General features: G+C 42.7%; 1 protein-coding gene across 1 annotated transcript; it reads left to right on the forward strand.

The window, feature by feature from the left end:
- Positions 1-5: 5 nt before the first annotated feature.
- On the forward strand, positions 6-13,352 carry LOC145397258 (putative glutamate receptor). The gene is made up of 8 exons (XM_080270455.1): positions 6-119; positions 3,520-3,610; positions 4,108-4,408; positions 8,013-8,233; positions 8,724-8,910; positions 9,507-9,606; positions 10,164-10,237; positions 13,138-13,352. Exons 1-8 carry the CDS (start codon positions 76-78, stop codon positions 13,350-13,352), a joined length of 1,233 nt encoding a protein of 410 aa, XP_080126581.1. The 5' UTR covers positions 6-75.
- The last annotated feature ends 5,489 nt before the right edge of the window (positions 13,353-18,841 follow it).

The raw sequence follows: 18,841 nt of genomic DNA on the forward strand, positions 1-18,841 counted from the left end.
TTCCCCCTACACAATGCAGTGAAGCTCAAGGATCCGTTGGTGCCCGGTGGGGAGCGAGATTGGTTTGAGGGGTACATGGTTATTGTCCTCGATTATCTCGCTCAGGGACTTAATTTCTCGTATGTCGGAAAAAAAAAGAATTGTATCCTTCAAAACACACACACACACACACACACACACACACACACACACACACACACACACACACACACACACACACACACACACACACACACACACACACACACTTGGACACAGAAACAGTTCTTATAAGTCATGTACGGTACCTATTCCAGCTTTCTTCATACAACAGATATTCTAAACTGCAGCAAATGGAAAATCAAATCCACAGGCATACTCTTCTTAATCAAAAATGGCCCAGATTTTCGTCCTTTTGCAGCTTATTTCACAGAGATCACTGGAGGAAGAAGATAATAGGACGGCTTTGCATCCTTTCCATAGCACTTGTTTGTGCCTTGCATCATATTTTAGTGCTAATCTGTAATTACAACTCAGCATTCTAGATGGAGATATGATAATTTTAGGCCAGGCTAGAGTTACATCAGTGTGGGAACAGAACATACGAACTTTTCTGTAGGTAATGGCTATCTACCTATCTGTTTACCTAGGCTGCCTACTCCAAAGAAAACGAGGTAACCGAGACAGGATGACACACTCCCATTTTGCTCATCCAAGCACACACATTTATTAGTATCTTAGCCCCAAAGGAAGAAGGAACAGATCCTCACCGCACCACACCGCATGAGGGTCAACTGTGCAGTACAATCAGCGACATCCTCAGCATGGCCCGACACCAGAGCTGGTTTAGCCTGCCACATCATAATGGACCCATCCCCTTACCCACACCTTACCTGACCAGCTGATCAGACGAGATGTGGGAGAATATCCCCTAGGGATCGCGCCAATATTTATTCATTCTCAGTTTCTCTCCAATCATTCCTATCATGGGCAGCCACTCTTCCTTGCTCAACAGACATCCCTCTCGCATCTAACGTTCCCTTCACACTGTCCATCCATCCTATTCGTGGTCCAGTGAACTTCATTAACCCGTGGATTGCGCAATTACCTTTTTTTTTTTAATCCCACCCCTTGGTGCTCAAAAAACGAACGAAGGAATTTTTTTTTTTTTTTTTTTAGTTCTTGTTTATCATAAACTTGAAGATAAACATTCAGGGCATCATCTGGTGAATAAAAAAATAATCTCTCTCCGTCTTTGCATAGGGCCATGTGTAAGTTTACGTACGAGAGTAATGAAAAATTAAAAAAAAAAAAAAGTTTTTTGTTTTTGTTTAATATACAGTAATCTTGAAGATAAACATCCAGGGCATCATCTGGTGAAAAGTAGAAATTCTCTCTCTCTCTCTCTCTCTCTCTCTCTCTCTATCTATCTATCTATCTATCTATCTATCTCTGTCTTTGCGTAGCACCATGAGTAAGTTTGTGTAGGGGTCGAGTTGTTTACGGTGATGCACGGTCAGCACAGCCTGAGCTGTGGCTCACAACATGACACTACTCAGCCTGAGCTGTGGCTCACAACGTGACACTACGCAGCCTGAGCTGTGGCTTACAACGTGACACTACGCAGCCTGAGCTGTGGCTCACAACGTGACACTACGCAGGCTGAGCTGTGGCTCACAACGTGACACTACACAGCCTGAGCTTTGGCTCACAACGTGACACTACGCAGGCTGATCTGTGGCCCACAATCCACGGGTTAAAAAAAGCGCCACAATATTTTGAATAGCAAAGTCTTACTGCACAAGAATTAGGGCAGTTTTGGAGGTGTAAGTGAGGCTTCCTAGCACTTGTTTCTTAGCGAATTATTTTCCTTAGTCCACCTTAACATTCCTTGTATGCTACTTCTATCATTAAATTACTAGCATAGTTTGCATCAATTACATACTGTTACGTCCCCGTTCCACAATGCCACAGGCTCCAACAGCAGTAATACAGTACAGGAAAGACCCTGCCCAGTGAGTTGTTCTTCCTAAGGTCAGCCTTTAGGTGTACAGTACGCAGGATCAGTTCAGGTGCTGTAAACAGACACTGGCTTCTTAAGTTCACTGTCTTTATTTTCCAAATAATTACACTTAATGCTTTCCAACTTCACTGTTTTCACTAGCACTGAAACTATACAAACTTTTCTAATGCAATTACACTTAATGCTTAACAACAACACTTCACTATCTTCACAAGTTCCGATGATATACGGACTTCAGTAGCTCTTCACTATTTGCCAACAACACTTCACTGTCTTCACAAGTACCAAAAATATAGCCTACAAACTACACTGACGCTGCACTACATTGAAACTGAACTGAAAACCGACTGAAATCGCTCTAGTCTCTTCCTCATCCTTATATAACTTTCCTTGCTACTCCAACATTCTAGAACGTGCTGGTCCTGTACCTGCCCCTAGCAACAACAGTTACCAAATCAGAGACATCCAAAGCATGCCAAGGGTTTCTTACATTACATCAGGGGTGGATCCAGGAATTTTCGGTGGGGGGGTCTGATTCGCTGATTCAACCAAAGACTTGACGCGATATACTGATATTTCATTGTTGAAATTGCCTCTTTATTCAATGATGCATGGCCGGTGGGGGGATGCATCCCTCCCATCCCCCGCCCTGGATCCATCCCTGCATTACATATCACTAATTTATTTTGCATACAAACTTGAATTACAAAATTAACAGGTAATCACATAAATAAAACATTATAGAGAAAAAGAGCACAAAAAATAATGCATAGCTTACGAATCAACTGTACTCTCAAACAGCAGGTTAACTGGCAACTCTGACTCGTACCGGAGCTAGATACCATTAATATCGGGAATCAGCGAGAAGCTTCAAGACTATCTAACTACAAAATCCCTCATCTTTACAATACGAAATTGAGGTTTAATATGCAAAGCAAATAGTCAAAGAAGAGACTACACAATATCTCTGAAGCGACAGTACCTTTTCTAATCTAACTTGCCCTAAATTTGCAACATCTCCAAATTGAAAGCTGAGCTGTAACAGTAGATGAATACTAGAGTTTGATGCTCGTAATGAAGAAGTGCTATGGAAATGGTGAAGAGCCGTAGCATTGTCTGTTTTCTGCCACTAAGCTTCGTGAATAAAAAAAAAAAACTACAAAAAGACAAAAATCTGCCACTGAGCTTCGTCGAAAAAATAAACAAAAAGGCATAAATCTTGACCAAGTTAAGGTTAAAAGAATATAACAATTAAGTCTTCAATCTTACTGTTGGCAGTCTTGAAATAACTGGGGTTTCTTATAGCAGTATAACCAAGGTTCCAATTGTTCATATGCTGCAAGAGACTATAACACAAATGAGGTAGCGGAGTTATACTTGAGTCTGACAGCTCTGCAATGAAACGTTTTCTTATAGCAGCCCTGCAACTTAACGTTTTCTTATAGCAAACCTGTAGCTCAACATTTTCTTAGAAACTTAGATCATTCAGTTGATAATTAACAACTAATTTTCACCAGATACACGTTTGTTCGGCCTCCTGACGGAACTTGGGGTACCAAATTGAAAGACGGCTTTTGGACTGGCATGATGGGACAGGTGTACCGCAAGGTGAGTCATCAGCTCCCTTAGAATTCATCTACAAGGACGTATCCAACTTCCATATGGACTGAGAACTGAAATTATATGACGACAGTGTAAGAAAACAAGAGCCAAAGACAATTAATAAAAGTAACTTATTACATAAAAAAATCATGGCTGACTAACAAAAAAGGTCATTGCCACCGTACAACATGAGTAGAAGTGGAACAAAGATAAAGTATAATCATTATACATTATATAATAAGTGAAACAAATTAAAATAATCTAAATATAATCCTTAAAAAAATGTCAAGCACTTGGCATAATACTATGAATATGCATAAAAAACTAAAGTTAATTGGCTTTCCTTACACCACTCTCATGTTGCTCTCCTAATGTCTCTCAGCGGTTGGAGTTTGGTTCATATAGCATTTGTTACACTAAATAAACCCACGAATAACCTGATGCTTGGCTGCGTTTCTGGGTCACCCTGCACAGTACTTCTGGGTTTACATTTACTTCCTCAGGAGGTAGACATTGGCCTTGGTCCTTTTGCAATTGGTCTTCTGCGCGTCGAGGCCGTGGACTTCTCGTGGCCACTGTACATCGAGCCTGTTAGAGTTTTGGCTGGACGGGGGCTGCCTGAGGTGGATCCCTGGGGCTTCCTGTTCCCCTTGGCACCTCTGGTGTGGGTGGCAATACTGATGGTGCTCCTGCTGCTGCCTGCCTTTTTGCTAATTTTGGCTGCCTGTCTGTCCCACCACACTCTCAAACCCGATTATATGTTCACGGAGATGTTTGTGTTGACGCAAGTACTGCTGCAGCAATGTGAGTCAAGATGGTTCTGTTCATGCAAGTACTTTTGTAGCATTTTTTTTTTTTTTATGTCCAATGAGGCAGTCTGATGCTCCTTTACCACATTGCTATCTTTAATACTGAACCATAATTACAGATCGCCACTAATTTATAAAACTAGTCGGAAAGCAGTGCTGCAGAAAGGACAAAGAAATGTAGTACTGCCATTTTACAATGACATACGTGAAATAAGCTGAAAAGAAGACAAATATACGGGCCTGGGTAAGGAAAAATGGGTATCTTAAATGCTACTACAGCTTCATCTCAGTGTGAACCCAGTGGACTGCAGGTTGAAGTTCCCCCTCTGCTAGGGCCCACCATCTACCTTTCAGGGAATAAGGAGGGAGATGAGGGACGTCAGTATAACCGGACATCTTCATCACCTGGCTGTAACATTGCCATCACATGAAGGCGTCCCTCTCCATTACCAGCTACCGTACACAGTGCAACGATTGGAGACAAAGAGGATTAGCAGGAGGGAGTACAGGAATGAGGTGGCTGAGATTCCTACATTCCTTGGTCTGAGTTTTTCAGACTTTATAACACTATGTGGTTGATGGGGGTGCCTATCATCCACTCACTGGATGTAATGCTGCCTTCAGGTGACTCTACTGTATGCCCAATGACAAGTCAGAGTTTTTTGTAAATATATATATATATATATATCTATATATATATATATATATATATATATATATAGTCCTCTGCAGGACTGGCCTATCCCGACCGAAGTTGGAACGATTCAGCCCATGTATCTCCAAAGTGGCTTAGACTGTCTGGTAGAGATTGTATGTAGGATGAGAAGTGCTTTTAAGTGTAACTGTTGTGTTGGAGTGGCTTTGGATGTATATGTACTCTGTGAACCAAGTGTAATCGGCCCGTGCAAGCCGACTGGGTGCAAGCATACTTTTTAGTATACGACACTGGTTTAACCACAGCACCCCTTATGTCCGCCAAAGCAGTATGTGGCCGGGTGAACATTTCAAAGTTTATTACCCTGGCGGGGCGGGAGCCCTCGTTCTTCAGTGTATGAAAACGCACACTTTACCACTGTACCACAGAGACTCCATAATCATATATATATATATATATATATATATATATATATATATATATATATATATATATATATATATATACACACACACACACACACACACACACACACACATACATACACACACACACACACACACACACACACACACACACACACACACACAGAGCAGACTTTTGTCCTCTGAAAAAGTGTTCTTGTCTTTTTGTCCTCCTGCAACAGCTGAGCCACCATTCCGCTAGAAAGACAAGCGCCTTTGTGAGCCAAGAAAACGTAGACGATTATTGTTTCCAACCCTTCCACTACACAGCAGTACCTAGGAGTACAGTACATGGGAAATATAGATAACAGGCTGCCTATTGCCCATTACGAGATTGATGAAAAAAAAAAAAAAGAGAGAGATCTAAACAACGTGTATGAGAGAAGGTTAGAAAAGAGGAAGGCTGCCCCTCACCCACCACACCATCCGACGTAATCCGATAAGAAAAGGATTAAAAAAAAAAAAACACGTTTGTTAGAGAATGGGCATGGAAGCTATCATGAGGAAGACTGAAGTGGAGAAATTAAGCACTTTGTAATCTCAAATTTACACATCTGCGAAATAGAATATACACAGTCGCAGAATATTCTAATAATTATACATTTTTTTCCTGTAACTTCACTAAAATTGCCATCTCTCTATCTTGAATGCTGAGTGGTAACAAGAGATTGGCAATGGAACATGATGCTCGTCTCCAAGTACTATGGAAAGAATGTAGAACCGTTGCATTGTCTTTTTCTGAAAATGACCTGTGCGAAATAAGCTTATAAAGGAAGAAAAGCTGGCCCAGGTTAAGATAAAAGGAATAGCGTAAGGTGAAGGAAATCGTCCGCCTATGTCAAGAGTAAAATACAAAATGTTTCTCCGAACGGCAGTGAGCATTTGCACTGTATATTGGTGTGGGGAGCATGTGATGTATCCGTTTTACTCTAACTGGGATCAGATGTTCTTCCTTGTGCAGCTTATTTTACGTTGTTCAGTGGCAGAAAAAGAATACAGCGGCTCTACATCCACTTCATAGCACTTCTTCAAGACAAGCATCATATGCTCTTTTCACTCTAACTTGACCCAGACTTTCCTTTTGCAGCTTATTTCACGTAAGTCAATGGCAGAAGAAGGTATACAATGGCTCTACAAGCTTTCCATGGCATTTTTTCACGACAAACATCATATTCTGGTGCTAACTTATTCGTACAACTCAGTATTCATGACGGAGAGACGTTTTTTTTTTTTTCCCGGTAATAACAGTTTATATACAAACATTTACTATACCATTTTGCCTTCACAAGGCAGCTTATTTCACGGAGCTCAAGTGGCAGAACAAGGCAATGCTACGGTCCTGCTTTCTTTTGATGACAATTCTTTGTGATTAGCGCCATTTTTCCGTGTTAACCTATTATTAGAACTCAATATTGAAGGTGGACAGATTGCACTTTTCGGCCTAAGTAGTGTAAATGAGCATACTTGATGGATACCAGTGACTAGTAGTTCTTTTACCTCAACCTGACCCAGATTTTTGTCCTTTTGCAGCCTATTTCCCGCAACTCATAAGAAGGATGACACAATACTGTGACTCTACATTTTTTTTTTACACATCTTTGTGACTTGCATCATATTCTAGTGTTAATTTATCATTGTAACCCACTATCCAAGGTGAGGAGATGGCAGTTTTTGGCTAAGTTAAAGTAAAATGGGTATATATGGCGACTTAACTGACGGCGTGAGGGTAATACAGGGTGATACATATACAGTGCTCCACTTCCACTCCTCTGGGCGATTTCTCGTGTTGTGGGGATGGCATTGTGTTATCAGTATCTAGCCTGCATTAGTTATCCATTTCTTACTCCACCTGTGCCGTCCCACGAAACACAGATTCTGCCAAGTGAGTTTCTAATCCCACCGCCAGGCAACATCGTCTATTAAAGATGCTGGATCCTTTTCCCAGGTTATTTCTTTTTCTATCCCTCTTCCCCCCCTTCTCTCTCTCTCTCTCTCTCTCTCTCTCTCTCTCTCACACACACACACACACACACACACACACACACACACACACACACAATGCCCCGCCCCCCTTGCCCATCACTTTCATAATGGGAGGTCATAGACTTGAGGCCAGGACTTCAGGAAGGGACGGGACTTAAGGCTTAAACCAGGGCTTCAGGAAAGGGACGGGACTTGACTTGTGGCTAGAACTTCAGGAAGGAACAGGGCTTAAGATTTGAGGCCAGGACTTCAGGGAGGAAGGAGCTTTTGACTTGAGGCCAAACTTTCAGGAAAGCGGTGGGGCTTAAGTCCTGTAGCTTGAACTTCAGGAAGGGGTGAGGCTTAGGACTTAAGGCCAGGACTTTAGGAAGGGGATGGGACTTAAGACTTGAGGCCAGAATTTCAGGAAGGTGGTGGGGGTTAAGAGACAAGTTACCTGACGGTGGGTATAGTAGGGTGCTATTTACATCTTGTATACAAGCCATTAATACCAACAGCTGTGAGAGTGCAAAAGGAATGGTGGTGGTGGCAGCGTGTGGTGGTGGGGATGTGGATGCTGGTGACGGTGGTGCTGACGAAGAGCTACGCCGGCAACCTTATGTCCCTTCTGGCCGTCAGATACATTCCTGAGCCATACCAAACCCTCAGGGATGTGCTCGACGATCCGAACGTCATCATGATTTTTCAGAAGAACTCAATTATCTGTGAGGCAATCAATGTAGGTAAAAGAACTCAATCACCTCTGAGGCAATTCATGTATATAAAAGAACTCAGTCACCCCAGAGGCAATCCAAGTATGTAAAATAACTCAATCATCTCTGAGGCAGTTGAAGTAGGTAAAAGAACTGAATCACCTCTGAGGCAATTCATATATGTAAAGGAACTCAGTAGAGCAAACCCGGTCTAGGTGGATAAGCAGACTCGTCAAACACAGGCAATCAGTCGCCCCTGCAGGACTGTCCCATGCAGTGGTGGGACGCCACACTTCTGCCTCTCCAACCAGTTAACAAAGGCATCGTAGCAGGCTCCGATTCACCCCAGTATTTTCGTTATATGGTTAGCACCCAATGATATAAATGGTTTCCTGGATAACAGGAAACCATTAGGTTTGTCGCTCAGTGTACAGCCACCTACGGAGGAAGTAGCCACATCAACTTCAACAGCTTTACTCATCTTTTAACGCTCTGCTTTGCCCTCCTCACCAACAGGCAGCCGAATCCGGAGTGATGAAAGAGGTGAGAGACAGCCAGACAGACAACAGAGTGGAGTTCCTTACAGTGAACCAATATGTCTCAGAACACGTACTCAACAATGAGGTTAAGAGTGGACGCAAGGTGATTATTGAAGTTGATACCATCACCAATATTATTAAAGGCCAAGAATTTTCAAAAACAGGTAGGTTAAAAAAGTGAATGAACAGTACTTGTTTTGGGGGATACGAATTCTTAAGAACAGGTGCAATTATTAAAAATCATTGCAAAACTATCTATCTACTGCCATACGCCTTAATCTCGTGAGTATTGGCCACAAATCAATCGCCTCGACGTCGTCCTGTCCTTTGCCTTTTAGCTGCCCTCCCTCCAGCTCAACCCACCCTCTTTCATCTATCTCTCCTCTCCATCTCTCTGTTTCATCCTTGGTCTCCCGTTCCTTCTCTACTCCTCCGCCTCGCTCACGCACTCTTCTAGTTAGTCTCTCATTCTCCATTCTCTCCACATAGCCAAACCATTTCGAGGTGTTTCTTTTAACAATTTCATTCACATCCACATCAACACCACAACGCTCCTTTACCTCCTAATTTTTCTATCTGTGCCTCCAATTACTTCAGTTCTTATACGTAATGTTGACAAAAAATGATATATAATTTCTGAATATATCCAGCATCTCGATCATTCCACGGAAGTACTGCACTTACGTTAAAAATTTATATTGAAAGTTTTCCTTCTTATGGCAGTGCACTCGAGCACTTAATTTTTTATGTTATGATCCAGGCAGCTGCGATTACTACTCATCTCGGGAGGCGATTCTACCCAGATCCGTCGGTATGATTGGACACAAGGACAGCCCCATCGTGCCATCACTGAGCAGGGGGTAAGCAATGTAAAGAATTTCCTTTTAACTTACCCATTCTCTTTATACCAGGCAGCAAAACAAGCCGTGACATAGGCCTTAAAATTGTTTCTAGAAAATCATGACAAAAATTTAATATCGAAAAATTATTTAATATACCAGTGATAATGTAAAGTGAATCACACAACAATAAAGGCCAATTTCTCTCAATCGATTTTTTCTTAGCAGAGCAAAATATCCTGAAAATATTCATTATTGCAATGCCTCATCACAATCAACCGTCGAGGATAGTAGTGATGGTTCGGCCACTTTTTAGAAAAATATTATTCAAAAAGTAGGTATTAATAGCAACTACAATTCCTTCTTGTCAAAATGTTATCCCATCCCTCGGTTAATAAATGTACAATATGCAAAGCTTCAGCTTTTTCAAAGTTCTGATGAGGATGTCAAAAAACAGAGGTATCTAAAACGTCTTAACTATCCCTCACCGTCGGGATAGTTCAGTCACAACAGTGATGATTCGGCCACATTATAATACATGTCCAGAGCATATAAGTAATATGGTGAATCTTAACTAGAAAGCAAGAACTTACTGAAGCAAACCTGTATCATTGTACTGAAGACACAAAAACTGCTCCATATACTGCACCAGGTATACCTACTTGTTTGAGATTATTGCACTCGAAGATGGGAAAACTGGTAAATAAATGTATGAATTTCCGATTCACTCACACACACACACACACACACACACACACACACACACACACACACACACACACACACACACACACACAGAGTCACATTCACAAGCTCAATCACACACACACACACACACACACACACACACACACACACACACATGCACGCCACTGACGAATCATCCCCCCCTCCTGTGACCGAACCACCCCAAGAGTATACAATAATTTCATTATAACATTTAAATCTAACCCATAAATGTTTGACATCGTTATGCTACGGCAGTATCTCGCAGTGTCGACGATGTTTCCACACAATACAATATAGCTGCCAATCCACCCGTGTTCATGGGTCCAGAGCTTACGATTATCAGCTGAATAATACTTGCAAATAGTCACAAAATCTGGTGTCTTTCAGTTAGACTGACCGTCAGTGCCATTCAGCTCAGCTCTATAATGACCAGTTCTTGCTGGTTCACCAAATTTTCCCGAAAATATCGCCCATAAAAAAAAAAAGTAAGTCCAAACCTTCCCACCGTGCGACCCATCACCACCCTTTCCTATATATGATTCGCGTTTTAGGACGATTTTATTTCTCGATGTAAATGATTTAATACTTCTGGTAGGGCCTATCATTATGGATATAAATACATAATCTCAGAACTAGTTTGCAATGAAACTGAATAACTGATATTCGGGATCAATTTTTTTGTAGCCTTTACCGGTAAGCAGTATTCAGCAAGCGGTAAATTAGGAAGTATGCTTTCTAAAAGATTTGGTAGATTTTAATAAAATAGTACATTCAAACGATGCAAAATATCTGCAATTCTCTCACGAAAATCTGTCCTCTTATAAATATAGACAACCGTCTTCCTTTAAGAACATTTCACTTAATTTTGATACATGTCTCATAATTTTAGAGTTGATGTTTAAGACGATTGCGATACTTAGAAAAAAAGTGGCTGGTTGACAGATCCCTGCTGTTCTAAGAGTCATGTGAAATATTTAGAGCATCATATAGCTTAACTGAGAAATTAATGATTGACTGATTTATTGATTCACCATATATATATATATATATATATATATATATATATATATATATATATAAAGCTGGCAGCACAATGCCAGGTACGTATGCCGCCGGACATAAAGGTAAAAGATCCCAACAGAGAATAACACCATGCAATAACCCCCCCCCAAAAAAAAAGGGAAAATTGTAAACACTAAAGATGAAAACACTCCAAAAATAGAGGCCCCCCCAAGGGAGCAATCACACCAGCCGCGAGCCGATACATATCTAGGGCAGCCCGTAATATGACGACCTTGACCTACTTTCACCAATTTCGAACTCGTAGGAGATTTTCATCTCTACTACACATCTGTAAAATTTTGTGGTGATATCTTGAACGGTTGCGAAGTAATCGTGCTAACACACATGCAGACACACAGACGGACAGACAAACTGAAAACAATACTCATAGGAGATTTTCATCTCTACTAGACACCTTTGTAAAATTTGGTGATGATATCTTGAGCGGTTGTGAAGTTATCGTGGTAACAGACACACAGACCTTGACCTACTTTCACTAATCTCGAACTCAGGTGACCTATTTTTTCCCTACTATACACTTGTAAAATTTTGTGATGATATCCCGAGCAGTTGTGAAGTTATTGTGCGCGCGCACACACACACACACACACACACACACACACACACACACACACACACACACACACACACATACACACACACAGATTGAAAACAATACCAGCTTTGCTATCACAGCTGGTAATCAGTAAAACACTAAAAACAGGTACTTAAAAAAAAAAAAAAAAAAGCACTAAATATTTTGCAGCAGTCCAACTGCCACCACAGTGTTGAAGGTTCCCCCTCGAATACAACAGACCATCTCCCCAAGCACCGTAACAAAAGAAGGCACGACCCATCAACCCCTTGGTGCTCAGCGAGGTACAGACGGTGTAAATCCTTAAAACTGGGGCACTCCACCAGCAAGTGCCGAGCAGCCAAGGGGACCGAGCAATCTTTACAGAATGAAGGGGAAGAGCCCTCCATTAAAAAAAAAACAAGAGAACCGGATGTGAATAATTTGCAACAGGCATAAAGCAGTCTCTCAGCAGTGAAATAAGCTTTGGTAAATGAAGAAGCCCTCCTCGCCAAATAACTTGCATCTTGTAAGACCCCATCCCACTCCAGCAGTTTTGACAACAAAGTGGAATCCGTTTAGCAATAACAGGGGTATAAGTCATATGCAGGCAGCCGATGCAGAGGAGAATGGGATCCCAGAGAATCGGGAGGGCAAGCCAGTGCTGCCTTATCCATCAGATCAGCTCACTCATTCTTTGACATCCCCATATGGATAGGAACTCAACCTAAGTCCACACAACGGCCACGAACGTCAAGTAGAAAAAAATCCATTCTAAGATTTTCCAAACCATTATATGAAATTAATTAAAAGACTCTGTGCAGACTGATCAGTAAGTCACTGAAAATCACAAAAGCATACTGGGGAGAATGAAAATTGTTTGGAAAGCAAATTAAATCGCAGTCCGTTCCACCATTATATTGAGGCAATACCAGAAAGGCTACCGCCCCAACTGAAGGAAGGGAGAATGACAACAAAGCCTCCTCCAGTATCAGTCTTAGATCCGTCAGTACAGACAGGGACAGAGCCCTAATGAGTTGAGGCATGTTCTAAAAAGTGAGATAGGGACACCTGACAGGGAAGTGAGCTCTTTTCTCCAACAATGAACCATCAGAATGTCACACGAAAGAGTAGCCAAAAACCCTCCCTCAGGATCTGATGTAGACAAACTTCCCGTTTTGGAACAGAGAAGGCTAACATAACAGACCGGACTAAAGTGCTTTGGGAAACGAGGACGAATGTCATAAACAGAAGAAATGGAATTCTGGAATCATGGCACAAGGAACTGAGTCCGGAATTCGATGAAGATGATACCATCACCTCATCATCAAGTATTGGCAATGTATTTCCAAATGGAGGCCATCAGCATCCACCAATGAACTCGAAATCCAGGATGACCTGAATGCCCCAGTTGTGAGATGCAGACAAGCATGATGCAATGAACCTGACATCGGGAGATGGGCATCTGTAGCAAAGGAGTAGATACCACATCCATGTTCAAGTTTAGAAAAAATAAGGGACCAATGAAAGAGAAGGAGGGACTGATGGTCAGCACTGCAAGAGGCATGAACCGAAACCCTCAGAAGGCTCAAGGCATTAATAGTTTGGTCAGAACAGTGGGATGATTCGGCCACATTATAATGCTTGTCCAGATCACGCAAATAATATGATGAAAATTAATTACTTAGCAAGAACTTACTGAAGCAAACCTGCCTTAACATCATGAATATAAGGATCCCAGATCAGTTGTATATGAAACAGAAAACCCAGAAACCGAGTCTCTTCCATACAGGAGATTCTCCGCCCGTAGAGATACAGGTCATGGTATGGGTGAACCTCCGAAAGACGAAAAAAATGCTTATCCACTGTGTTTGTACATGAAAAATGGAAACCACGAGACTCAGCCCACTGGAAAATTATATTAAGAGCCAGCTGCAACTTCCTCCCTATCCGAAACATTCTAGAAGCAGCAACGGAAATTAAGCAGTCATCTACATATAATGAGCCGTGCACAGCATCTGGAAGTACTTTTGTTGGTCACATCAAAGAGATTAACATTTAGGATACCCCATTGCTGTACCCCAACTTCAAGAGCACGAGCATTAGAAAGCACCCCGCCCCTCCCCAGTTGGATCCTTAAGAAACAATTAGATAAAAATTGCTGAATAAAAATAGGCAAATGGCCACCATGACCAAACTCATGAAGAGAAAGTAACATGCTACAACACCAGACGGTGTGGTATGCCTTCTCCAGATTGAAGAAGAGTGTGACCTGCTGCTGGATAGTGGAGAAAGCCTCACAGAGATGATTTCATGGACAACATGGCATCAGAGGTAGATTGCATTCTATGAAAACCCTACTGGACAGGGGATAAGAAATCACCTCTCTCCAAAAACTACACAAGGCGACCATTGACCATCTTTTCCAAGACGTTACACATAGAAGTCAGAGAAATGGGCTGATAATTTGTCGCCTGTACGTGGTCCATACCTGGCTTGGGGAAGGGGATAACTACAGCAACACACCAACGTGCCAGAAACTCACCAGTACAGCAGATCTTATTAAGCAATGACAGCAAAGATGAAAGGGACTCATCAGACAGGTAACATAAAAAATCATATGGAATATCATCATACCCAGGTGAGGATCATGGTGACATTGCGACAGAGTTGTTTGGAGTTCAGATACAGAAAAGAGGACATTATTAAACTATCCCCCCAAAGAGGCAAAACTGAGACCATGAGACTCGCGCTGACGATGGCATACTGAAGGCGAATCTGTATTCTTCTATGACACATTGACAGAATGACTAACAAGCAACTCTGCAGCAGCAAAAGGATCAGTCACATTTCCACCTGCTGCAGTCAGAACAGAAACTGAGGAAATAGTAAATTTTCCACAAATTATTCTCCCCCAGCTCCACAGCTGAGCGAGGGAAGTCCTCGAATAAATGGAGGAAACAACCCTTCCAGGATGAAAGTCTGGCCCCCTTTATCCCGTGGATTGCGAGCCACAACTCAGGCTGGGTAGCGTCACACTGCAAGCCACAGCTCAGGCTGTGCTGGCTGTGCATTACCGTTGACTACTCGAGCCCTATGCAAACTTATGCATGACGCTATGCAAAGATGGAGAGAGAGAGAGATTTTATCTTTTCACCAGATGATTCCCTGGATGTTTATCTTCAAGTTTATAATAAAAAAAAAAACATTTTTTTAAATTTTTTCACTATTCCCCTATGTAAACTTACACATGGCCCTACGCAAAGACAGAGAGAGAGAGAGAGAGAGAGAGAGAGAGAGAGAGAGAGAGAGAGAGAGAGACAGACAGACAGACAGACAGACAGACAGACATTATTATTCTTTCACCACATGATGCGCTGGATGTTTATCTTCAAGTTTATAGTAAACAAAAACTAAAAAAAAAAATTTCCTTCATTTTTTGTGTGCCATGGGGTAAGACAAAAAAAACGTAATTGTGCGATCCACGGATTTGCAACCTGCTGAATTTGAGCTCACGCCCTTCAGTACGTCATCAAATACTGAGGATTCCTATGGTGGTGACACAGTTGAAAGAATGTAACTCGTTTGGCTCTCACTGCGGAACCACACTCAGAATTCCACCAAGGAACCGGATGTTTTGGAAACTGAGCCCTCTTTCTTGGAACAGATAACAGGGCCACTGAGTGCAACATGTCAGTCATATAAGGCATCACCTCAGTAATCCAGCCAAAACCATTAACTGAATGAGCAATGGAACCTAATTCCATGAATTGTGGCCAGTATGCCTTATCCAGATGCCAGCGAGGAAAAAAAGGCTGAGGTCTACCCTCAGCAGCAGCTAAAATTAATGGGAAATGGTCACTGCCATACAGTTCTGACAACACATCCCAGTTGAAATATAAAGCAGTATCAGTGGAGCAAAAGGACAAATCAGTAGCAGTACAAGTCACAGTCTGGATATGAAAATATATCATTCCATTGAAATTTAAAAATCCAACTACTCACCCTCCTGTAAGGGAGCCAGCATAACGCCCCAAGGGTTGACCTCACTGTTGCCCCACGGGAGATGATGATAATTCACGTCGCCTAGGAAAACAAAGGTAGAAGGAAGACCATGCAGAAGGTGTTCCAGATCCACCCTTTTGACAGTAGCACTAGGGGGATGATAAAGACTACAAACTTTATTGCCTGCAGAGGCATGGAAAAGTTCAGATGAGTGAATGGAACATTTTGACGAAATAAGATAGCAATACCTCCATGATGACCGTAGCCTGGGACAGGATAAGAACAAATGATATGGTAGCCAGAAGGATTAGAAGGAACAGATCACTAATCATTGTCTCCTGGATGCACATGCATACAGGAGAAAATTGTGCAACAAAATGATGCAGTTCCTCCCAGCTGGCACGTAAACCCTGACAATTGCATTGAATTACAGAACTCATAGCGAAGGGAGGATTAGGACAAGGTGTGGTACTGCACAGTTCTTGACAAATGAACAGGGTTGGACTGATGCTTAGGAAAGCCCTTAGAAAGAGACTACCCAACACCAGGAACCCGCCCCTTGTTTTGACCATCTGAAGGCAAACGTGAGGATGTGGAAGAAGAAAGTTTTACAACACTCCTCTTCTGAGGCAGAAGGAAAGAATGTTTGAATGGTGGCTGGCAGGCTGCCCTGGTTGAAGTAGGGAGGCCTCACAAGTAAAAGCAGAGTCTGTAGGACCAGAACCCTGTGAGGATGATATCGTATTTTGCAGAACTGAAGCACCAATGATGCGTGCAACACCATCCCTGAGTGGGGGCCGGCCGACAGGCGAACCAAAAACTTCAGCCTCAGCCTAGGTAGACTTCATAGACTCCAGGGTTGAGGGAACAGCAATGAGGTGGACATAAGGATCCACAACACAAACTTTAGGTGGATGGTCTTCAGGCTCAGAGGACTCTGAAGAACCAAGGTGATGTTTGTCAGGTACAGATGGAACTTTGGGCAAGCTGGACAAGGCAAGCCAACGTGGATATCCGCCACCACCATGAAAATGAACAAAACCCTCAGGCACTGAAGTGGGGAGAGAAGCAGTCAGAGGAGAGGGTGGGTGGACACAAGTCTCACAAGCAGTACTAATCTCGAGAAAAGCATCCGACAAATCACCAGATGCAGAAGTGAGCAAAGGAATGGGTCAAGGCAGCTAAAGAGACCCAGGTTGGCACACAGGCACTCCAGAAAGGACAGAGGTATAAGTAACACCAGGTGATGAGGCAAGTCTGGGCCCTCCTCTTTGTTTCAGGAAACAAAGCCTTCTCATGCATACGAATGGAGAAAATCTCCTGGCAATAGCGAGATAGTTTCAAGAAGATACAGCATGGGGACCCCAATAGTAAGAGTATTTAAGAGGTCTTGGACAGTCAGCAGCATGGCTTAAGCTGCCACAGGAGACACAGACACCAGGAAGACCACCCTGTACATGGCAGCAAAAGCGGCGAACATCTCCATATCCTTGACAGTGGAAACATCTCTTCGGGATCAGCATGTATGCGCTTCACAGAAAGTGACAGCCAAGCGAGTTTCACAAAAGTAGGCAATATTAACTTGTCAAATGTCAGGAACAAAGTTGGAGTGAGGGTCAGAATACCATCTATTTTCTTCTGCAGGCGCTGAACAGTCACCACACCAGAATACTGCAGTTCCTCCTACAAACATGCCTCTGAGTATTGGAGGAGGTCAAAGGAAATATGGCACCCTTAATCCCCACTATTCTAATCCTTCTGAACCTGATTACCAAGTTCATCTCTCGCTGATTCAGCATCTCCACCCTCGAACTCGGCGAGACCAACTCTCCACCATCAGCAGCCGAGAGGGGATGGGCTTCTCCTGTCCCTCCCACCGATCTGGACATTGATGGCCCTCCGTCCCTTCCTCCGATCAGGACGTTGAGGATCCTCCATCCTTTGCCAACCTGGATCAGGGACCTCCTTCCTCGATTCCTCCGTCTTCTGCCGAGGGTTGGGTGACCCTCACACCAACGCAGCTCTGTTAAGAGCCCCCTTCATTTTCTAAGCATTTGTTTTGTGGGCCGTCATTTGGCCTGGTCCTCTTGCAGGAGGGATATCTAAAACAACAACAACAACAACAACAACCTGATTACCTACCCTGAGTCATTGTTATTGGATTTTTTTTTTTAAATATTAAGTTGATATTTTGTCAACACATCAAGTGATTCTGAGCACAAACTCTCCATCACCCTCGTCTTTTTGTAATTTACGCCTTTTGGATGGGTGTGAGGGGGGCAATAAGTCGCCAGAACAGTGGAAGGTAGACGGGCATGAATCCTCCATTGCTGGGCTACAAACGAGAACTGAATTACTAATTTTTTTTTTATGTGTCTGACTCTGGGCAAAGGCTTCACAGCCTGCTCTCAAGGCCCAGTAGTCCTCCTACATACGATACACCTCTACATGTCACCATTTCGGCGTTAACACCCACCGTCCATATTGAATACATGCTAGGGCTGTCTCATACAGGACTGGTGTATTGGTATTGGCGGGGGTAGTTTTGCGATATGTCGGCGGGTCTTCTGGTAGATCAGTAAAGTCTGATTTTATGAAATTCAAATCCATAAACTGTTCCCTGCCTCAGCAGGGATTTGAACCTGGGTCCAGTAGGACTGCAGGCCACCTCTCTACCGATTGAGCCACCGCCTCCCCCAAATATGCGGTATTTGGTAACTGCTGTGTGGCAGAGATTGGCAACAGCTCCTGGTGGCATAGAGAGAGACTAAACATTCCCTTGGAAACCACTGATGTTTCCTTGTGCATCAAATTATGGCACAGAAACCTATTTGTCTCATATGAGGTGATCTGCATGGCCAGGGGTGGCCAGTATATCTGAATAAC

The sequence above is a fragment of the Coenobita brevimanus genome, chromosome 40 (assembly GCF_032717465.1).
Source record: "Coenobita brevimanus isolate Jiangsu-jjx chromosome 40, ASM3271746v2, whole genome shotgun sequence".
In the NCBI taxonomy this organism is placed as follows: domain Eukaryota; kingdom Metazoa; phylum Arthropoda; class Malacostraca; order Decapoda; family Coenobitidae; genus Coenobita; species Coenobita brevimanus.